Here is a 24,741-nt window from a genome sequence, read left to right as displayed (position 1 = left end):
GTGTGTTAAGTGTGTTGTTATTGTTGTTAACAGTGGCGAGATTGAGTTCTAGCAGGGCTTTTGCCTTTCTAATCTTCTCTCTGCATGACTTGACGAGATCCCTGTACTCTTCTTGAGTTGCGTGCCCCTTCTTCCAAAAGTAGTAAATTCTCCTTTTTTTCCTGAGTTCCAGTAAAAGCTCCCTGTTCAGCCAGGCGGGTCATCTTCCCCACCAGTTCGTCTTACAGCACATGGGGACAGCCTGCTCCTGCACCTTTAAGACTTCCTTCTTAAAGAATGCGCAGCCTTCCTGGACCCTTTTGCCTTTCAGGACTGTCTCTCAAGGGACTGTCTCAACCAGTGTCCTGAACAGGCCAAACTTCTTCCCTTCAGAAGCCAATGGTAGTGGTTTTGCTCACCCCTCTCTTTACTTCGCCACGAATCGAGAACTCTATCATATCATGGTTGCTAAGCCCAAGACAGCCTGCAACCACCACGTCTCCCACCAGTCCTTCTCTGTTTGTAAACAGTAGGTCAAGCGAGGCACCTCCCCTGGTAGGCTCACTTACAAGCTGTGTCAGGAAGTTATCTTCCACACATTCCAGGAACCTCCTAGACTGTTTCCTCTCTGCTATGTTGTATTTCCAGCAGACGTCTGGTAAGTTGAAGTCCCCCATGAGAACAAGGACTAGCGATTGTGAGACTCCTGCCAGCTGTTTATAGAATGCTTCATCTGCATCTTCATCCTGGTTGGGTGGTCTGTAACAGACACCCAGCAGGATATCTGCCTTGTTGGCTTTCCCCCTCATCCTTCCCCATAAGCGCTCCATCTTATCATCATAATCGCCGAGTTCTACACAATCAAAACACTCTCTAACACACAGAGCCACCCCACTGTCTCTCCTTCCTTGCCTATCCCTCCTCAAGAGCTTACAGCCATCCATTGCAGCACTCCAGTCATGAGAGTCATCCCACCACATTTCTGTGACGGCGACTAAGTCATAGCTATCCTGCTGCACAATGGCTTCCAGCTCCTCCTGTTTGTTGCCCATGCTGCATGCATTGGTGTAGATGCACTTGAGCTGGGCTACCGATTTCACTCCCAACATTGGCATGCCACCCTTAGGCTCCTCTCTAGTGAGCCTGGTTACATCCCCTTCCCCCTTCAAACCTAGTTTAAAGCCCTCTTGATGAGGCCTGCCAACTCATGAGTGAGAATCCTTTTCCCGCTTTGAGATAGCTGAACTCTATCTGTCACCAGCAGGCCCGGATAGATGAAGGCAAAGATTTATGAATGTTGAGATTATACAGGAGCTGGGTTCTTAACTGCAAAGCCGTACACTATTCTGTGTTTCGCAAAGGTGATTCAGTGTTTTCTCTTGTCATATGAGAGAGACACAAATGTTCTCAGCTGAAGCTTCTGCTATCGAGAAGGCTTCACAAGAAAGAGGTATAGGTTCTCTTTTTTTCCTTCTCTGTTCAAACTGACTAAAGAATGATTTCTGAGGGCAACAGGTTAGTTCATTGTGTCTCTTGCAAAACATACAAAAACAAACCACACAGCACTAACAATGAACTTACTTTACATTATTCTTTAGATTGAATAATTTGATGTTTCTGCAATGAATTTTAGCAAAAACACAAAGCAGCATGTTTGGGGCTTAAGGCTGTTTGACCTGCCTCCATACTTGCGAAAAAGCATTACTTTACATTGCCATCATAAATTAATTTTTATAGGAAAAAAGTATGTGGGAAAAGTATGCATAGAAAGTTTCAAAACATCATAATGGAAAAAAAAAATATATATTTTTTTAAACTATGTTTGACACAAAGAAATAAAGGGAAGAGGAAAAGTATATGTGTAGCAACTGAATAGAGAAGAATTGTTTCTTTATACAAACCTGGAAATTCTGCAAAATATTTTTGATACTGACCTTCAGCACTAGTACTTTAGTCCTGCTCCTCTAATGAAAGGAGCATGATTCACTCATAATTAAATAACAGATTTGTAGTGGTGAAAATATTCAACTATTTTCCAGTAGTTACATGAGGGCTATTGCAACAAAGTCAAGATATTTTTAAGTGGTAAAATAAAGAAGGATTTAAAACTCAGTTTCTTTAGACTGCTAAACAATACACTAATCACTATCACATTGTTTCAAGTGTTAGTGATATATACATATAAGCATTAAATATAATTTGCATATTTATATCTGTGACTCCTATGTATGTTATGTATTCATATAAAAAGTATTATTTGTAAAATATATACAGGCACCAAATTCCCTTGAAAGTGGAAGTTCTGAAAGATTCCAAAAAACAGCATGAAAACCCAGTCTCATGAAGTACAGAAAAATAATGGGTTTTAATTATTTTTTTGAAATGGGTAATTTATTATTATTTGAAATGATACCAGAGGCATGCAGCCTATGGTCCTGGAAATTGCCACTAAAACTTTAGAATTTAACTGTATGGTAATGATAACTCCAGCCTCACACCTTAGGTATTATATATTCACTTGTAAATATTTCTTAACACTGCCACGGCAACTTAAAACATAGGATAATGATCAACAGTGGCATCTAACAAATCTTACTTTTCTTCGTTTTTTAAGTGTCTACCTAGTATTAGACTCAATATAGCTCAGCCATTATTAGGTTTCTGAAACATGGACTTCTAAATCATCTAGTAAATCAAAGTACATTTGCCATAACAACACTCTTTAATAGAGTTAAACCTTCTAGGTAGATTAAAGCTAGTGCTGTCATGCCTACCAGAGCAACAATTATTGGTTTAGATCTGTAATTAGTTAAAGCTTGCTGTTTAGAGGCTACCATGAACTCTCGTTCCAAGACTATTTCTGTACTTCTCTAGTCCTAACTTGTATAAAGCAATAACACTTGTTTAGTATTACAGGAGTGATTTAAAATATAATTTTAATTGTTTTCAACTTCTAGAATACATCCATACAGTTGGACTTTATGATAGCACACCATGGATAATAAAACAACTCATGGTCAAAGCAACCTGTACTGTTCTAACCCCCTAAGGTATATCCCAAAGCACTGTATTCAAATTTCTGAATAATAACTGCAGAATTTCTGAATAATTCATCTTTTCCAAAATTCCTGAATGAAGTTTTCCACTTCAGAGACTCACATATATTTTCTAAAGTGAAAGCATCCTAAGATATAATATTCCATGTGTGTAAGTCCTGACAAAGACAACTGAATAGCTACTGTGCTAATGGAAGAAAAATCTAAATCTTACCTGAGATAATTCATTAGTGTCCACAAGTCCATTGTTGTCTGAATCAAAATAATTAAACATTTGATCTACAAGAAGTTTCTTTAACGGCATTTTCTCATCAACAGATTTATCTTTTGATTGTGCAATGTATCTCCGATTTTGTAGATCCAGTAACTTATTTTTCACTTCAGTGTATTCAGTAGGTTTGCATTTATCCCCTGAAAAGAAAATACACAACACAACATTATTTTGAATTTGACTTCTAATTAAGAGTTTAAAAGTAAATTTAAAAAAAAAAAAAAAAGGAAAAGCAGAGAATATTAATTTCTTATAATAATATCAATGGGGTTGCTTTATGAGGTAAAGAACTTGTTCTGTAGTAGTTTGATCCATATCATTTCCTTGTCTGGTCTTCAGATTAAGGCCAAAAAATTATTGCACTTGCAGACACTTTCTGTAGACAAAATTTTCTGTGTATGGCAACTAAGGAAAGTTTTAACAGTTTCCAAGCCTGTACTTTTTTCATTTAGATCATTCTGGAAAGGTGCATCTGAAGATTTTTTAAAATGTTACCTTTGGCAAAGCATTCTGTATAAACATTCATAAAGTGAACACTGCAATGTAATATATGCAGTAAAACCTGCAAATATGATAGAAAATGATACATTATAAAGAATATATTCCATAATAATATTTGACTTCAGAAAGTAGAAATTACACTTGAGTGCTCATAAGCTAGCTCTAGCTTTTCATTTACTGGACATACCAAACTTATTTGAACAAGACAAGGTGGGATTGCCTGAGGAAGAAAAAGGATATATTTGACAAGATCTAGTTTATTCTTTTCATTATCAAGTCTTCTATAAAGCGGAAATTGCTATAGCAAATGTCCTACATATAGTGATTACAGTCACTACTTGTTCTAAACCAAAGCACAATATAGCATATGTCTGGTATTCTATCAGTTGCTGTATATTTTAAACTGAACAGAGAAACAGTTTAGAAGTTTTTGTTTTTATTAAGATAACCTTAGTATTTCAAAAGTTTTTTTATAAGATATGTAAATGCAGACTGGCAAAATACCATGCATTTGTTGCAAACATATATTTACAGTTAGCTACTACTTAAGTTAAATTCAAGTAGTGAATTCAAGGCTAGAGCAATACACTGATTAGCAAAGAAAGCTATGTTCCATTCTTATTTTTGGATGCTATGACGAAGATAAAAGTATTAATGAGGAAGAATTATTTACCTCACAGAAACTGCTTAGGCAGTTGTTTTGTTTTGCAAGTGGATCCCATTTAAGAAATGTCTAATTTACATGTACAAGACTGGAGTTTATTATTTTGGCATATTTAATGGTATATGCATTATTATGGTGACTGTACCACTATGTACACCTCCATCACTATTTCATAAGGCAGAGAGAGAAAAAGTTCCTAAATGCTTCTTACTACCCTAGCAAGACTCAGATCTAGAAGAGAAGGACTCCTACGACAGAAGTTAAATTGTGGAAGCAGACAGAATGTTTTTAGGAATCAAAACCACTCTAGCTTTTTTTTTTTTCCTTCTAAAAGCCACTGCCTGTTATGTAGCTATCTGAAATCCCAACTGAAGTAACAGAAATAAACAAAACCAAGCTCTATTTAACTGACAGCCTGAGCTACACATCATATTTGCATATTTGTCCTTATCCTTACCTGCCAGAGGCATGGAGATTGAGGACATACAATTTGTAAGAGTTCTATGTGACTGCTTTTCAGGGGTCTAATGCAGAAATACTCAGTAGGGAAACATTTATTCCTTCACCATTCTGGAACTGCAGTGAGCAAACCTTTCCATCTGAATGGATGCAGGCCTCAGGTGGTGGGGAGGGAAGAGAGCACTTAACTTTAACATACTCTAACTCATTTGGGTGAACTCCAAAAGACTGGGCCAGGAAAACAAGTTTCATCCTTGTCTCCCCTAGATATCTTTCCTGGCTCCTTTCCTCTCTCCTCAGAGAGAGACAGTTTGGTTTTATTCTGGTGCAGCTGAGTTTAACACCATTTTACCTATACTCCTGGCAGTGGGGGGGAAAGACAAATCCCATTTCTTAGATACTATACTGCTCAGACCTAGTTACCATGTCCAGATTTTATGCCCTGTAAATTATTTTTGATCAAACAGTTCTCATTCTGCAATTCTCAAACTGCGAAGAGATATTTCTACCTTAGAGATACGCAACGTAAGTAAAGCAGTTTATTTCTTAATAATATCTGTTAAATCCTGGATTTGTCACAGTATCTTTGATGATTTGATACAGGTCTGAGTTAGAAAAAGAAATGGAAAATGAACAAAAAAGTCACACTGACATTTTTTTTTTCCTTGAGACACAGGACAATGTCTCTCGCTTTAATGATCGATCAAGAATTGAACATAGGTTCTTACCTCTACAAAGACAATCATGATGTTAATATTCATTATAATATTAAAGATCATTTATTTATTAAATATAGTCAACTTTTGCATGGGTTGCACAGTTTTCCACATGACAGGTTATAGAATGTAGTGTAAATTTAGAGAAAAAAAATTATGCATCACATGATCATGAGAAGCATTGTAATAATTAGTTGCTTTTCCTACTTTTAACTCAAAACAGAGTTCATGGAAAAAAGTTTTAAAGGAAGTTAAATCACAGTCCAATAAAGACATTTTAATGCACTTTAGACATTCACTTTAGATCTAAAGCTTCAGGAATGATGAACTAATGTATATTCTCACAATACCTATTCAGAGAGAGAAGAAAGAATACAGACAATATATTTTCTACAGCATTTCTTTTTAGTACACTTCCCATTGCATAGGACAAGCTTCTGAAACTAGTATAATAGTCATATAAGAGCACTTACATATTACGTGTTTATAAACTATTTTTACATTTTTCCAGAAGGAAATTTGTAGAAAAACTTCATTCATAAATTAAGAATAGAAGGCTGTTAAACTTTCAGTCACACTCTCTGCCTAGTAAAGCTACCGCAACATCAGCATCAACAAAATATTTTAAGTTACATTGCATTAGCATATATATGGTTTATATTACCTCATCAACAAAAGAACATAATTTCCTGACAACATGCTGCTAAAATCTGTTATAGGTGTTCTACACTAAGATAACTTTTCATTTTTATTTTTCCTGTTCCTGTGATATGCTATGGAAATATTTTTAACCTGAAAAGTAACTCAAACTTATCAATAAGTTGTATTAATTACTAACAGAAAATATTAATGACTCTTTTATGTTAATGAAAATAGAATTAAGGAAAGACTATATTATTTAATTATCAAAAAAGTAGCTTTTTATAGATACTGAAACATTAATCACAATAGCAGTCTGTCGAAAACCAGCTGCAAATAAGGTGAATACAGTTCACAAAGCAATTTCATGTCTCTACAACCCATCTTCAGCAGATGATTATTTTATACTCAACAATGGTGTTAAAGCCTATCCTTTTTATGCGGTTGTTTGTACCATGCCTGTAAGATAATAGCTGTAATTTGCTCTCAGTGTGTACCTGCTCATTCTACAGATCAACCTGACTGAATTACAGTCCCAGCCGTGATAGTCCATTGGCTTCCAGTATGTGTTTTTTATGTTTGCTAGAGTCCAGACTGATTCTTTTAGTGCTTCACTAACTTGTTTGAAAGCTCGTCCTCATGATGAAAATAGTGCTAACACCTTTTGGAAAAATCCCTGTTGGCCATCATTTATAGTTTAAAACAGATGCTATTTGGTTTTTCACTTATCTAAATAGGTTAGTCTGACCCATATAAATGATACTTTTATCAACAGTAGCTTCATACTCTCAGCATCCACACTGTGCCACAGTTCTCTGTAGTATAGTAGTCATATTCCTCTATCCCTTTATCTGAAAAAGATGTCAAAGTCATCACACATGAGCACATGGTTTGCATATAAGGGGGGGGAGGACAATGCTCAGGCATTTAAGCTCATTGGCAGTACTCTACAGTATCTTAAAATCAACTTACAAAAAAACCCATTACAAATAAATGCTTTGGTTTCTGTTGCCCTAGAGTTTGGGGTGTTTTTGGTGATTATTAATGACAGATCATAATAAGTAATGCAAAACCAACCTGAATTACTTTTCCTTCAGACAGTGTAACATGTATCCATTTGATAAAACTTGGGAGGAGCATAGACATCCAGGGGTCTGGGTAGACCCAAGGTACATGCTGCACATGATGAATGGTTGGTTACCTTTCCTGTTCCCCTGCCTTATGACACTGATTGAGAATATAAAACCTCAATGTTTGCAATAAAAGCTACGTGGTATGCTTAGCTATTATAAATAAAAGTGAACAAATAAGTAAAAGTAGCTGTCGCTTGCAAAGAGGAGTTAAGTTGTTTAAGAAATTAGTGAAAAGAAAGTGATTTCTAATTTTTTTTTAATTGCAGCAAATAAAAAAATAGAGAATAGGGAGAAAAGTATTGTCTTCTACTTATAGTACATATAGTTACAGAAGTGCAGATAACTTACACTCTTCAAAAAGAACCTGAACACTGTATAGCAATTGTACCCCAAAGTCTACATCCATTTTTTTTCTTATTAGTGCTTTAGTTTTCATTATGTTCAGCAAAGTAATCTGTTGTAATAGAATTATTATATTTTGATCTAACACCCACCTTTTAAATCTTAGTATGCATTCTAACAACAGATTTTAGTCTGGTGACAGATGAGCCTTCACTTTATGATCTAAGCTAATTACAGCTGTGGTAAACCATACACAGCTATACTACATTAAAACATTTTCATTTTATATATAATTCAAAGTAGTTTTTACACCAAAGACTCCATAGACTTGAACATAAGGACAAACATGATCAATAGATGCAACTGACAGATAAGGGGATCACAAGGAAACAATGAGACACTGCTAGTCAACACAATGCACAGTTTCATTAACAAATCACCCTCTTATCTCATTGTCATGACTGCCTTTTACTGTAATATTCAAGGAAATGGGAAGCAGATGTTTAAATTACAAGAATGAGGCTCTGTTTACAGGAGACCTCCCCCAGGCTGGAGTAGCAGCACAGACAAAAACTTAGAGTTGCTTTATTTATGTTCTAATTTAGTAAGCATTACTTGTGAAATAGTTGTCTCAACAACACACAAAGAGTAAATAGGGATTAAGTATGACAACCTTTATGACGAGGAAAAGTGATTTATGCTTAACATAATTGAGAAAGACAAACTACTGGGAATATACTACAATTATATTACTTCCGAAAACACCTACTAAATTCTATATAATTATCTACATACATGAAAGAGTAACCTACACATTGTGCATAATTTACTAACTTAATTCAGTTTTCTAGTACTTTTTTTTTTTTTTAATTTGTGAACTAGGCTTCCTACACAAATAGTTAATTTCTGAAAAATTACTAGAAAGTAGTAACAGCAAATTTTGTGTTTCCTTGTTCTTTCTGGTTTGTTTCATTCATGGAAAGGACTAATTCTACTACACAGCAGATTTTGTCAAAAAAAAAAAAAAAAAAAAAAAAAACCAAAAACCTCTGCTATGATTTATTTTATAAGTTTTCCGACATCTTCTGTGCAATCCTAGAAGGTCTGCAGAAACCTAAGAGTGACAAAACAAATGCACTGGAATCGAAGTGCCATTCTCCAGTCCCATATCTTGTAATTTCTGAAACAGCGATAGTCCTAGGGTTTACTTAATTCAAACTCAAAAATAGTTGAAAAGTGGAAACACTTGACTGTTTCCTTCCATTCAGTACAACACGGTTTTGCAGTTGTATCTCTATTACCTAGGAAACGGATGAAAGTTAGATTTTGAGTGCTATTGTCCTCCCAGACAGTATTGAATAGACGGTATTTGCCCGTAACACAGAAAAAAGTTGTATTTGACAAATTAAGTCTTACTTAATTTGCAAGAGAAATATCTATATCAAAACTAACTAGTTATTTATGAAAACATGGCAAATGAGTATGCACATTGTTCTTAATACCTTTAGAAAAATAGTAAAGAATCAGCTAAGATAATAGTTTAGGAGTCACTCCTTAAATCCAGATTCAGATCTCAGATTTTTGTATTACAAAGTTTTTGGAAAAATACTAGTATATGTAGAGAAGAAAAGAAAGAACATATAATTAAAAAAATGCAATAAAGAAAAACCATCTGATTTCTGTTCTCAGTTCTTTCACCACTTTCATGGTTAATACAGGTATTTTAACCTTGCCTTGCCTTAGCATCTCCACCTACATAGCAGGAATAACTCTTATGTCAGATAGCTGTTGAATCATTAATATTCATGGAGTGCCTATCTCCACGAAAGTCATCAGCTGCTGAGATACAATTGGATTCTGAGATATTTTATGATTTTGAGCTGAGTTGTATCTATATAGCACAAATGGTTTCCACAAAGCCATTTTTCCTCCAAAATTAAAATAAATTCAGATCTCCCAGAAATGGCAACTAGTTTTCAGTGGACCGTATTGCATATGAACAGCTTTAAGTATTCCAAAACTGATATAAACATAAATCAGATTTTTGGAAATGGAACAGACCTGATAAGCAGCAAGCCTACTTTTAATCTTCTACATGCATTTTGAACATATTCAGAATAATCTAATTAGCCAAAACAATTCACTGCAAAATTACAAATAATATTCCATGAAGCAAAAATGAGAAATTAATCCAAGATAACTTACATATATATACAAACGTGTATAAACTAATACAGATATGCACGTTCATGTGCACATAAACACCCCCATATATAAGATGAAGAAGTCAGTACAGATATGGTCTGATATCAATTCAATTTCAAACATAACACAAGAGACAACTTGTAGGTCTTCATCCATTCAGCTATTTTTCAAGATCCAGTCTCTACAGATGAAGCATGAAAGCTGCAATCTTACTTGTAGCCCTAATAGATAAAAGAACATTTCAAACCACCAGAATTGCTTAGGTTTATCTGAAAGAAACTTCAGGTTCAGATATAATTTCACGATATCTTATTTTCCAATATCAAACTCTTATTTTCCAAACCTAGAGCTCAACAGTTTTGACCCTTATTCTCCGCTTTCCTCACTGAAGCTCTGGAAGTGCAATTGAAGAGAAGTAATCTCATTTGTACATAGACCTAACTTTTGATCTATGGTCCATTGGTTGAGGAGGGTGGACAGGAGAGCTTTACACTCAAAACTAGTATTTTTTCAATAAAAATACCTGGATAAACAGGGATTAACATCAAAACTTTTCCCTGTTGCAGCTATGTTTTAAATAAAAGGTGAGAATTTTCTATGATTTTTTAAAAACATGAAAGTTTTTAAACTTTCTGCAAATCTTGGCCCTGCAGCTGCTCAGCTTTATGTATTCACAGTGCCAAAAAAAAAAAAATTGACATTTTGACTCTGTCTGGGTTTGGCTTTTGTTTATTGGGTTTGGGTTTTTTTAGCTAATTTATAGAGCACTCAATCAGCGCATGGGCTGCTTTATGTCTTATTTTGTAGCATCCATACTTTCCAATAACTTATATACAATTATCTAAATCTAAATTCAGCATTACTGTCAAAAGTTAGATACTTGGGTGTTAAGGACTTCAATTCTTCAGTTCTTCTGTGTAAATAGGTCTAAGTAGCTTCAAGAATTGTTACAAACTTTCAGTGCAGTGTTGTCTCTTTATATGCAATATATGTCTAAAAATACCTCCCACATATATAAACACCCTACTATCCAGAGACAGGCACACAAATACAAAATTTTAAAGTTGCATCTGTCATTGTCCTTTGGCAAATACTTCTAAGTGATTACCATAGCTGGTATATAAAATAGAATTGAAGCTAGCTTTTCAAAGGTTTAGTTCCACTTTGTAAATAAGGAATAAAGTTGTCCTTTTCTCAAATATTACTGGCTAAAATGCTCTTAAACCATTCTGACCTTTCAAAACTATAAGTCATAAGACAGAAGTCATAATTTTACTTAATTACACATATCTGTACAAGTCTAGTGTCCGATCTTATCTGGAGACATATATAAACAGCTTTTCATTGCTTAAACAATGAATAGTTCAGATAAATTATTCAGATTTTTCTTAAAGATATACCACTTAGGTTAAATACCATTAGAATCTGAATCAAATTTGCATTAAGAAAATAGAAAAATAGGTAATAGTATTTTGATTTTTTTTTTTTTTTCAGGACTAGTTAGAACAAATGTTATATGGTGTGAGAAAGATTAATCCAAAAAGTAACTAGGAAATTAAGAAAAGCAGCAAAATCAGCATTTGGGGTAGTGGTGTGTGTGGGGACTTCTACTTGTTAATGCAGAGTGGTTAACATATCACAGATCTCTTGACAAAAGGAAATAGGTCATATAAAGTTTCACCTTCAAGATGACATTTGAAGGCTAAACCACATTGACAATAATGATCAAAATATCATTTTCCACAGCTGAGAAAACATTGAATGTACAGATTGTTTGGACTGCATGTTAGCACCACAAACACCATAAGCAGAGTTAGTATGTAACTGGCAAATGCAAAACTCTTCTACAGGATTGACCCTGCCTTCAAACAAATGATAAATCCACACCGATTTCAACCAATGATATCACTCTTAAAAAATTTCTTGATGTCTCAGATGCTTACCTCAGGGTATTCTACCATAAAAAAGAAGAGATGAAATTTGGCACATTTAACAAATGTGCCCAATTTTCCAAACATATCAGAATATTTTGGGTATGTTATTCTTCTTTTCCCAACATGTGCTGAAGAGATTACCTATACCCTGAGTTTTTTTCTTGTATCCAGCACAAGTTTTCAGATCAGTTTTTCTAGTTGCCCAGACATTTAAAAAATAACTTCAATTTCATAAGTAAAAATTCAAATGCAACATTATAAGAAGATAATCTGGACTTCCTTGTCCTTCCTAGCTTATTAAAAGAAAAACAGAGAGCAAAAGATAAAAGCAGTTTCCCCCAAAGGTAGACATTGCTAAAAATGAAGGCTGAGACAGGAGTTTACTGCAGCATTTTATTTTCCCCTCTAGTGGAGTTAACCCAAGCATTGCTGTTAGTCTTCCTCCCACAGAGCTTAGATAATTTTTGACTTGCAGTATCTAGAGTGATACTATGAAAGCTATGAAATGCTACAGGCTTACATTAATTAAAAAAAAAAAAGATAGATTAAAAAGTATTCCAAATTCAGCAGGGAAATACTTATGGGATGTAAGCTTAGCCATAAATCCATGCAGAGTTCTGCTTTTACTTCTCAGGAAGCATATGTCAGAGGGCTCTCTTTGATTTAAAAAAAAAAAAAGTTACTGAAAGAGATGAAACATGACTTAAGTCACAATCTTCCTTTTCCCAAGGCCTTCCCAGAGATGCAGAGTATTTACAGGTTTATGAAGGTGAGGTCTCAAGACTAGTTAAGCTTAACTAAAACAGCACTACAGTTAAAAAGGACAGTTCTGTTGCTCCATTTCTATTTCTCCCCCTCCATCGCACATTCTCACCACTTCCTTTGTTTCACCTTTAGCAAAGTTGGGTTTTGGTGCTAATTACAGAAGTTGTTACATTCAGCTTTTTGATATAGGAAAAAAGAGAATTAATTTTATGTGTATGTATATACAGGGAACCAAAACTTTATCGTTACTCCAATTAATATTTTAAGCAGTCTATCAGCCCAATTTATTTAATTAATTCAGAAAAGCCTCAATGACACAGATAAAATTACTTTAAAAATCTTCCTAGTATCTTCTTGAAATATCTGTCTTATGCTTACACTTCCAGTTTTTCTCTGGGTACTAAGGTTTCAATCTTTTCCCAGGAAGAGTGGGGGAAAAAGGCTATAAGGAGTCAAGAGCATCCTGAGATCATCATCAGGAGGAATATGAAGGTACGGTGAGAGGTTCTTCCTCCTCAGTCTTGGCATCTGGTTGGGTTAGTTTTATATGTTTCACTACCAGAATCTGCTGCTCTTTTTGGTAACAAAGTTAAGTATGAAAATGGACAAATCTTCCCCCAACCTCAATTGAAATAAAAGGCTATTATTTGTTAAGCATCGATTATCCATATATGGTTTTGAGAGAGCTTAATGTAAACAGGGTAGGCAATAGTCATTTGACCACTAGGCAATTTTTGAAACCGTTAAAATCAGCTCAGGCCAAGGCAAGACCAGGAAAGTCCTGAAACCCTCTGCACTGTCAGGTCAATACAAAGGGGTTTGTGTGGTTTGTTTTTTTTTTTAAACCAGGGGGAAAGAAAAAAAAAATTCTACAGAGCTATTAATCTTTGAGGCACGATTACAGTATAAGCTCAAGCAATTCAGAGAAATCTGAGCTACAGTGGACCAAGGTCAGTAAGTGTACGTGACGAAACTTGATTTTAGCTGGCCTAAGAAAGAGACATAAATAGTGCTTCCCAGGGTGAGCATTACAGTTCTGTACTTGTTCTCTGCTTTCTCTGTCCTTCTCACAGAGACACAACGGAATATGCTGGTTTGGCAATAAAAGGAGGAAAACAAGATTTATACATTGAAACTCAAGTAAAGGAGCATGCAATTTGCCTTTGAATACACACCAGAATGTAACCTAACCATACCAGTCTGACACCAGCATAAGCATGTGATGGGGCTGATAAATCTTAACAACTTCATGTATCACTTCCAGATTAAGTGTTTCTCTACTGTATTTAGCGTAGGCTTGAAATTGTATTTTGAGGTTTAAACAAACTTTGAAAACTGACCAGTTATGGTTGGGAAAATTATGTTGAAGGGATTTTAGTGAAATCAGAAACTTTGCTGAGACCTGTGTGCAGCCCCATTTATTTTAACGTCACCAGGTCACCTACTATACTTTAAACTTCTACATGCTTAACTAATTCACCATTCCAGAAAGACAGAAAGGTAATGTAGGAAAAGACAGCATTGTACTACGAAAACAGATACCATTATCTCCCTTAGCTATGCACAAAGGGCTTAAATATTGTAAGCATGGCTGCTAGCATTTTATAATGACACACCTTATCACAGGTCTTGCAATATTATTACACGATGGATGAGATGAAGGTAAAGTACTGTGACAACCATACATTGGTAATACCCACTGTGGAGGTTTTATATTAAAAACTCCATATTCTTTTAACAATAATTTGGCATCACACACACTTTTATCTGAATTTTTGCTCATACTAATCCGTGAAATTAGAGTTGTGCACATCAATGCAAGAGAAAAGCTAGGCCTACGTAAACTCACTTTCTTTTAGAGATGCAGTGTGTATCTTGCAAAGTTGTGGGATTATACACAAATGTATTTTGACCAGTCATCCCTAAACAGAAATTGTATCAGTTTTCTTTCACAGACAGTCACAGAAAAGGCTACCTAGAGAGAACAGATCAGTAATTTTATTCTAGCTTCACTACAAAGAAATAAATGTTTTAGTCAGAGATTTCTCTATACAACTACAAAAAGCCTGCTGACCTACCGGTTGTTTCAAAGATGTTACTGTCTGTCTTTATGTACAGTCTTGTATCTTTATTCCTCATTTGTGGTTTGATGCAGAAAGACATTACAAAAAAATTAGACTCTTCCGCTTTTCACCAATTGCAATGAAATTCATAGCTTTGTTTTCTTACAACTGAAGCTTTGCTTTTGTTTAAGAGTTTTGTTTAGCACTTAACCTTCAGCAGAAAATGTCCTTATTCACAAAGACTTACATATTTATAAAGTAGTTTCATTTCTATTCAGTTTCATATTGATTCTGTGTTTCTAGATATAGCCCTTCACATACTTCAAAAAGAAATGTCTACTAATTATCACTAACTTATGACATTGATCTCTCTCAAAGTGGGGAGTATTTATTCAAATTGAGCTTTGCCAAAATTTAAACAAGAAATTAAAGCCATCTTTTCCATTACCCTTTAGGGAAGAAATGGTATAATTAGACAAGGCTTACTTTAAAAACGATGGGTTTGGGTTTGTTTGTTTGTTTGTTTTAAAAAACCACAAACAACAACAACAAAACAAAATTCAGAGCAAGTAAAGCTGAAATTTAACTGAAATTTCAGAATTTTACAACTGTATATAGAGTAAGGTTAAAGCCCAAACTTTAAATTCCCAGATTTCTATCACACTATATTTCTAACCTAAGACTGTATCCATATCACAATTTAAAAGTCTAGCAATTTGTAACACGCTTAAAATAAGACATATAAAGGGCACAGAACTTCTACTCCAAGAGAGGAAGTATATACACACATACATATAAAAACACCAAGCAGATGCACATATGCAACACCTGAAAATATGCATTCAATTTTTAAGCTTGATATTTTCCATACCAAAAAAAAAGTCAATAGTTGGAAAGCTAGGAGAGAAAATTACTGAAATTTGGTGTCATGTAATGCTAACTTAGTGGCTTTATTTTTTGCCAGAAATTGTATGATACAAATTTTCATGAGAATTACACATTTCTCCATTCATCATCTCACTTCTCAGAATCAGTAGGGTTTTCTTAGATTTGGTATCATTTTTTCTGAGGTAATGCCCCTTGGATTAGAAATACATTACTTCCAGTTCTCCTAACCTAAGAAAGAATTTGTTCTAAGAACTTCCAGAGTATATTGTCATGCCTTCACTTTACTCTTTTGTCTGTTTAAGTAATGGCCTCTGAATAGTTGAGTTCCTATGGCACAAAGAGGGTACTGAAAGTTCTACCACACTCAACTGTCCTGAAGAGTCAACATGCTTTTTATTTATACAATTGTATTTTGTGTGCAAAGTGTGCGATAGTGCTTAACAACTCCAGTTCCATCAAAAATACTTTTCAATAAGGTATGTCTACACGCTGCAAAAAGTTACTATCATTTATTTGATAGTAGCAGTTCATACAGTAGATGGGTTTCAGCTGAAATTTAGAGAGAACATATTAAAGAAGGCAACCCGGTTGAATTTGGTCTTGATATGCTTCATTTTACTTACTGAAGTGATTTATATATCATCCTATTTTAAGACAAGTTTTTAAGATACAGAAAGTATTTTCTTCCTCAGAGTTTTTGAAAAACTAGAGGAAAACATTTAAATTAATATGAATTCAAATTAAAAAAAAAAATCCATTCAAAAGCAAGCATAATAAAACTAGTTAATAATTTGAAATCTTCCTTACCCTTTCTGCAAGTAAACAGGCTATATACTGCCTCTTCAGATATTACTGAACTTTAATTCTTTTCTTTATAGGTACATATCAGAACTGAAATTTTATATTCAATGAAATTTCAAATTGTCACCTAAACAAATGACCTCATAACAACTTCAGCTATAGAAATTATATAAGCAGCACTAGCCACTTGCCTTGGACACAGGGCATTCATCACTGTCAATAGCTGTAATAAAGATCCTGACAAGAAACACCTCCATCACAAATTTGAATATATATGCGTTCAAAAAAACCCCCAACTAATTCTGCATACTCCATTGGTAAGAAAACTATCTTTATTTAGGAGATATGCAAACTAAACCAGTCTGAAGGTAACAAGAATCCAACAAATTTTCCTACAATTTTAAGTTCTTCTCTGCTTTTCATGTCATCACTTTGCTCGATTAAAGTAGAATGAAGGGGATTGGGTTTTTTTAATTGCCCTAATTCTAATTTCAATTTCTTGTAATCTTTTTGCTTTCTCTCTGTGACTGTTGGATAGTGTTTTCTTACTAATTTAATGCAGCTGCCTTCCAACCCCAATGATGACTGTCTCCTAACCATAACTCAAGACGAGTGTCAGACATACCAAGATGTCTATATAAAGAGTACCATATGTATGTTAATAATTACTATTAAGATGCCAAAAGAAAGTTATATGCAGGCCATCTTTTGCATCTGAACCAAAGAGAACACATTTAAATAAGTTATTTCAGCATTAACTTAATTTTGCTGATGGATTCTGACATCTGTCAGTGTGTACACCAAACAGAGCTAACTTTCAAAGTAAGCATGGAATGAAATTACAGTTGAATAGTTTTAATGATTCTGCAATCATATTTCTTTCCTGGAACAGTACTTTTTGTTTTGGTTTTGTGTTTTTTTTTAAACAGCAAAAGTCTCTTTGACTTTACTTATCATAAGTTTTTAGGAGAAAAATAGATATTGAAAAAAATCAAGCTATACTCTTATGAAATGACAACAGCTGACCTGAAAGACCATTTGTGGATGAAAACACCATATAGCAATTCTTGTCACAATTTTCACATGTTAAAAACATATTCCAGCTCTGTATTATTTCATGTCAATAAAAAGTGGAAAGCTTTCATAAAGGTTTTATTACTCTCCCAATCTAAATAAAATATTTCTTTGATAATGTTAAAATTTACTTATGTTTGTATTGCCTAGTTAATGGCTTTTCTTGGGATCATTTTAGGCATCACTGAGCACAGTGCTAAGAGACTATGGAAGCTTGTATTGGTAATACCTAACACATATATTGCTTCCTGAACAGGTATGTTTATAGTTACTATATTTTATATAAAGAATCTGAAATAGGTGGTTTGGTTTATCTAATGTAAACATGACACTGAACACAAGATAACATCTAACACTTTAAAACAAGGACTTTCAACCTGTTTATCAATATGGGCCACACAGCAATTTTGGGTCCACCTATCCTCTCACAACAGACTGTAACTGTGGCAAAGCTGACAGTTTTAATTCCATGCACCTCCTCTTCATAGATAGATGAAGGGAGGTGGTGTAAGATTTCAGAATATGGAACCTGCAAAATGGATGCAATTCTTCTCCATTTATTGAAGAGTTACACCCATGTCTGCTATTTCTATTCTTATCCACACATCAGTCACTACTTAAATCTCATTTTCAGATTTTTACTGATACAAAACAGCTTCACTATCTTTTAGCAGGTTTTGAGAGTTTTGAGAATTTGACATAGTGACAGAATCCAGAGTCAGCTGAAGGCCTGAGGTGGAACTCCTCCTTTCAAAGCATTCATTTTAAAGTAAATATGCTTCCAGGCTCTAAAAACAAATACTGAATGAGAAAAAGGCAACGTTACAGGTTGCCTTTTGGGGTATTCCTCTTTAGGGGAATTCTAATCTCAAACCATACTGAAATGCTCTGCCCCACCATACATTTTGTGAAGCTTCTGCACAGTCCTGAAGCCATACAGGCTCAGCTGGTCTAAGTTTTACCTGGTCAGAGTGCAAATGCCAAGACAATGTACAGCAAGAGCAGAGAAGCTTTCAGTGACTGAATTATACTAACATCTGCAAATTGAAGAGACCCTTAACTGTGAAAGAAAATTCTACATATTTGTTAAGAAAAAAAAGTGCAAATATTTAATAATAACATTTCATATATCTGATAAATCTCTAAAATAATAAATCAGGAAAAACAGAGGTCTATTTTTCCTCAAAACTATGGAATAAATCATTATATTGAAATGCTTCCTTAACATAATGGAAAAACTCATTTTCAAAATATCTTCCTTTATCATAAGATATGATCTATTATTTTAGAGTAAAATCAGTTCCAGTTTCAAATGTAATATTCCAGTTACTTGTGTTAACAAAAAAAAGCAGCAGCTGTGCTGGTTAACAGAACTACAACAGCAGGAAAATAATGTGAGATGAGAGGCCTGGACAACATAGAAACTCTAAGCACAAATTTATTGTGAAAACATGTTTGTTTGAATTTTCAGACTGCTAAATGAGAGAAACAAACATCAAACAAGTTCGAAAATAAGAGTAGATACATTAAACAATAAGTGCCATTAAAAAGTCACCCCCTGCCACGTGATATTACTGTTACCATTCCAGAGAAAATATGATGTTGGGAAATTATGTCAGACACAGAGCACGTATACAAATATGTGTACTTATGTGCACTAAAAATACTAAAGCAACTACTAAGTTCATTTGTAAATAATATATCAGATAAATATTTGTTCAAAGCATTTAATATTTTGAAAAGTTTCAATTACCCAGTTAAGAATGGGAAAATAACTGGATAAGACTGCTCACATGATAACTACATTCATAGCAGAACCATTTTAGCTGCTATTATATTTTTGTTGTTTCAGAAAAACAGAAATACAGTGGGAACACTACAATAAAGTACTAGCAGTTGAATAGAAATAATTGTAGTTATAGTTATAAACAACAATTATCCCCAGTTCTTATTTTTGTACTAAATAGCAGTCAACTCTAGAAACTCATTTAAGAAACTCTACAAACAAACTTTGTATAAATTTCATCTTGGTTGGTGCTTGAAACGGCAGGCACAGATTTGATTTAGATAATATTCTCTCCATTTCAGTTTCTTATACTAAACAACACTGTGATAAAGAAATTAATATTTTGATAAAGATATTTCCTTTTCACACATGAGAGAAAAATACACAGATATAATTGTACTACTATTATCAGATTACTTAGTGGGTTGGGTCAAACTCTATTCTATTTTTGCAAACTCATTCTAATTCAAAATTAAAGTATAAGGAATTCACAGAAAAGTCATGTACTGTCTAAAACATACTTTATATGCACTGAAAAATGGTGACAAAATCTCTGGTGATTCAGTATGACTGAATTCTGCATACTAGTACAAGTCTTTCATTTGGGGTCCATTTCCTCATTAATTAGACATCCAAAGTGTATTTTCAAAAATCCCTGCCTGGAAATAAAAAGCATGTATTAACTACTATTAGTCTTGAAGTCTAATACTAATATCCATAGGCATAAAAAACTGATTTTAAAGACTAAAGTCTTTAGAAAAAGCAGTACATTGGAAAGAAAATTGTACTATGATACGTACCCCACTGTGTGAAGGGATGACACTCTTATTTTAATGATTTGTAAGTTTGAGCAGGTTTAACCTAAATTTGCCTCTAGACCTTGACTGAAAAGAGAAGAAGAGGAAAAAAGGTGGAAGAGAGCTTCATATTACCCTAATTCCAAGATTATTTTCAGGTTAGGTAGTTTCCATAGCTTTCTACCACTGACGGGTAACCAGAACTTAGCTCGGAGATTGAATTCTATCATTTACAAACAAGGGATTCCACAACATTCACACTGTAGAGGCAAGGAATATTATTTTAGTCATTATTATGATTATGATTATTATAACCTTTACTCCTTCCCTGAGAAAAGAGTAGGATTAAAGCACTACATAGATTTGCTTTGCAAGACTAAATTTGTTCATGAGACAGTTCCAGTTGCTTAGACTGTGCATTATGTGTTCAGTGCCCCCTGAAAAAAAATGGATTTCCTGCTTGTTCTCCAAACGAATACATTGCAGGCCTTCCAGACAGAGTCACTCCACAAATAACCTTGAGAATGAAACTCAATCTTTTTTTCTCTTCTTTTTTCTATACTCCCTAGGTAGTAAAGGGCGAGTGGGGAGGGAGGACATAAATTGTCTTTTAGAAATAATAAAATAACCCTGAATTTATATAAAGATGAAGATGTTAAAAGTCATTGGTATTACTGCTCTGTTTCTTTTTCTAGAGTTATAAGTATGGACATTCTTTGCATCTGGATTGGCAGGGTGATGTTCCTGGGTTTTGTTTTGTTTTAAAGAAAAACAGGAATACAAAGAAAAACAGGAATACAATCACTTTCTAACTTCACCCACTCTGTTGTTGGAAGAGATAGTCAAGATCCTTTTCAAAAACATGTATTTTACATATTTGGGAGTCTCAAACAAATTGTAAATGTTAAGAAAATTTAATTACCAGTAACCAGAATTTTCTGAGGTGCAAAGTCCATGTGTGTATTTATACTTTGTGACTGCTACAATAACATAAGAAATTTTTTTTGGACTTCTAATAAATGGGCCAAAATATCAGCGTGTAAATTGGAACATGGTCCCTTGTGCATATACTGCATATAATATATCACTGGATTGGATTGGACTGAAAAGGAAAAGAATGGGAAGCGAGTACATATGTGACATGCAGTTCTTTAAGAACTCTCTTTTTGATAAATTAATGTTTCTTTAAACCTCTAAGGAACTGTCACCACATCAGTTCAAAACTTTAGTGATTCCAAGCAATGCCCTGACCACTTGAAATTACTTTGAGTCCTTCCTGTGAATAAAGATCTTCATTAAAAGCTGTCAACTATAGCTAATTCAGCAAGGGTACACTGCTGTGTGAGAGTAAACAGAAACAGCAAGAAACCATGATACACCTCTCCAAGAAAGGGATGTTCTAGTTACATTTGTAGGTCAGCTGAAATGTGTTCTAAGCCTTCAAGGCAGTTCCATCCTTTCTGACTCGTATGAGGTTTCAATGCAATGTTATTCTTCAAAAATCTGCCCATACAAATGGTCAAGAATTTTGGGACTGCATTTGACATCTAATGCTTGATACATGGCCAGCTTTATAGAGTCACAAGTCCCGAAAAAAGTGTCAGTAATATGAGAAGACACACTACTGAAGGTGGAAATTGGTTAGTAAATATGGACCTATTACCTATGCCAAACACAGTGCTTGCAATTATTCCCAAGAGATGTAGAAGTGAAGGGGCTTGTTCTGGAAGGCCCTTTCAGCTTTAAGAATAACCTAAATCACAAGGAAGGAGATTTAAAGAAGTCACTTATGTCAAAGTACTTATTTGCCTAGGCAGATATTCAATTCTTCATTTAACTTCTCAGCTTAAATGTACAAAGCCTGCAGTACTTTTTTTAATCCTTTTGAAGAATGCTTTAAATTCATTTGGATATGGTATGTATCACCAGAGACAGAGAGCGGTGCCCCACAACTCTAACCTATTCTAAGTAATAGAGAAATGATCTCATGAAGAAGAGGACACTTTGCCTTAATGGCCTTAATTCTCATGTTAAGTAAATTAGTGTGTGCCAGAGAAGTGAATTACAGTCTATTCTCAGAGTCTGTGCTACCAAAGCTGATCTGACCTTAAAGAAGGTGGGGACAGCCTTCCTGGGCCTGAACGAGTGCCCAGGCTTCAGATATCTCCTTGAGGCATCTTGGCAGACTCAGTCTCAGACACTGAACAGGTGCCAGAGGGCACCAAGAACTTGAACAAAAGGAACTGGAAAAGAAAATCTATTTCAGAAAAGATTTAAGTGAGAGAGGCCTGACACTAACGTATACTCAGAAAAGTGAGATCACCTCACCAAGTCATGTTCCTTAGCAGGGCAGATGGTGACAATCATGGCATGGACACTGACATTTCTGCTACTAAAGGTATCTTACCCATTCATTGGCTCAGATCAACCCTTTTTGTTTCCACAGTGGAAGCTTCTGATTAAGAGCCATGATCTCGGGCCCATTTCAGGTGCTGAGAGCAGCCACCCTGGCTATAAACTGAGAAACCAGTCTACATCCTAACTGAGTATGATCTCCTAGGTTCCCAACTTCTGACAGTTCTAAGGGACTATGAAAAAGACAAATTAAAAAAACCCTCAGCAGAATAAATTTACAATGTAAAATTTACAATGTAACACACATGTGCCAGGTGTGTTATGAGCAATAGCCCAAGCAATTCCAGAGCCGTGAAGGTCACAGGCAGATTAAACAAATTTGTTATTCCATTTTTTTTTCCCAGGGCAAAGAGAAATCAAACATGTAAAAAGAAAATCATAACAGTAAGAACAAATACTAAAAAAAGTAAGTAGGTCTTATTAAAAAAACCAGAATATTTTAAATTAATATTTTAAATCAGGACAAGAAGACAGAATGAAGGATGTGGGGGGACACACTAACTTCTTTATCCATGCATGAGAACAAAACACCCCCAATAGATACTGCTGAAACCAAAACACCAATAACAAACATTTCTGTCATCTAGCACGTCAACATATACGTGGACTATTCTTAAAAACAAATATATACTGCAATTCATTCTGAACAAAACACTATGATTGCTTTGCTACAAAGCTCCTTGCAAAGTGTCAAATATAGGAATCTAAACTCAACTCTAAGCATTAACTAACTTTATGGTGTATATGTCAGCAAAAGAGTTGAGGAACACTCAGAAATTTTTCTCAGCAGAAAATTTTCCAGTTTAACATTCACAAGTGGGTATATATTTAGGCAGTTCTTTGAGTCTTCTTTTATCTCATCATCAGCACATGCTGCCATGGTGTGATCTTCTGGAACAGTCTGTAGTCAATATTTTCTTTCAAAGCTAGTTCTCATCACACAATACTGATGGTGACTTTTTTGCCAAAGGTACTCCTCTAAACAGAATTTCACCAGGCATAACTTAATATGACCATTTCTCGGTGTGTATTAGGCTATTGTCAGATATGAAGAAAAATATTTTATCAGAACAGAAATATTTGGTCAGCAACAAGAACTGGCTGTTTAAATAGCAGCTTTCAAAACAGATGTGGTTTCTGTTATTGTCCTTTTACCATCTGACACTAAAATCAGGTCAAATTAATTTAGATTATTATTTGTTCAATGCTAAAAAAAAAAGTCATGCTCAGCAAATATAAATGTTATCTTTTCAGAAGAACTTATATCCTAAAGGCAAACTCACAGAATATGATCACACATCTCTTTTCCCTTACCACATTCTATTTCTCTACCACTAAATTTTTCTTGACAGTTTCTGACTTGTTATACAAGTTGTTTTACTCACTACAGTAGAATTAATCATGTGAAAATCAAAAGAGACCTTGCACTCTTGTATTAGCACTGAATTGCTGGACTATCATCATATTTTGTTCCTACATTACCCAATGAATTAATATGCAAAGATTCTCTCAGCAGCACACAGTGAACATTTCCACAGATTACTGCAATTGTTCTAGATTATCATGCCCCCCACCCCTAAAGCAAAGAGTGATAAAAGTCTCGATGTGCTTTCCCTGTAGACATAACGTTACTATCAAACAGATGGGTGGATTTCCTCAATCTTTCTAATAAGAATTAATGGAAATTAAAAAAGGATTTATTGACTGATGGCAGATGGCTGAAGGATTTTGCACTGGTATGACTCATGTAAATTACAACAAAAGCAAATTCAACCTTTTGCTGTGGACAAAAGGTTAGTTCTGCATTAAATTAGGAGCATTCTGTTCAGATGTTAAAAGGAAGTAAACACTTTCTTTTTTACTTTGTCAGACTTGACCACACTAAGACATCAATGGTCCCTTGATCATTATACATAGTGCAGGCCTACTTTTGCATTCTTGAGAAGAAGCCTGTAGGAACACTTATGATAAAACACATTATGCTCAGACTTAAAGTAGCTGCTGCCTGTGTATGTACTTTAAATTGTCTCCTGCAGTCCCAGCTCCTCACAAGCTATAGCCTCTTCCATGTCTACTAACAGGTTCCACTGTTTTCTGTTCCTCATGAGCAAAGCAAAGGTGGAAACAGCTCAAAGGAAACACACGAACAGTAGAGATTTTTGTTTCAGTGTTACCCCATCTCCCGCAGATATGAACTTATATTAGTACATATAATATTGGAACAGTTATTATTCACAAGTCTAGGAAAAACTG

At 34.6% G+C, this 24,741-nt stretch overlaps 1 protein-coding gene across 3 annotated transcripts in view; it reads right to left on the bottom strand.

Annotated features, from left to right (window-relative positions):
* Positions 1–24,741, bottom strand: part of FSTL5 (follistatin like 5) — a 309,868-nt gene that overhangs the window by 153,303 nt on the left and 131,824 nt on the right. For all 3 annotated transcript variants that reach the window (XM_075499250.1, XM_075499252.1, XM_075499251.1), the window contains exon 4: positions 3,250–3,446. In XM_075499250.1, coding sequence (XP_075355365.1) covers positions 3,250–3,446 — 197 coding nt within the window. The remainder of the gene's footprint in view (positions 1–3,249; positions 3,447–24,741) is intronic.

The sequence above is a fragment of the Mycteria americana genome, chromosome 4 (genome assembly GCF_035582795.1).
Source record: "Mycteria americana isolate JAX WOST 10 ecotype Jacksonville Zoo and Gardens chromosome 4, USCA_MyAme_1.0, whole genome shotgun sequence".
NCBI classification, from domain to species: Eukaryota; Metazoa; Chordata; class Aves; order Ciconiiformes; family Ciconiidae; genus Mycteria; species Mycteria americana.
Note: the sequence above shows the minus strand (reverse complement) of the source record. Positions and strands in the feature narration are given on the sequence as shown.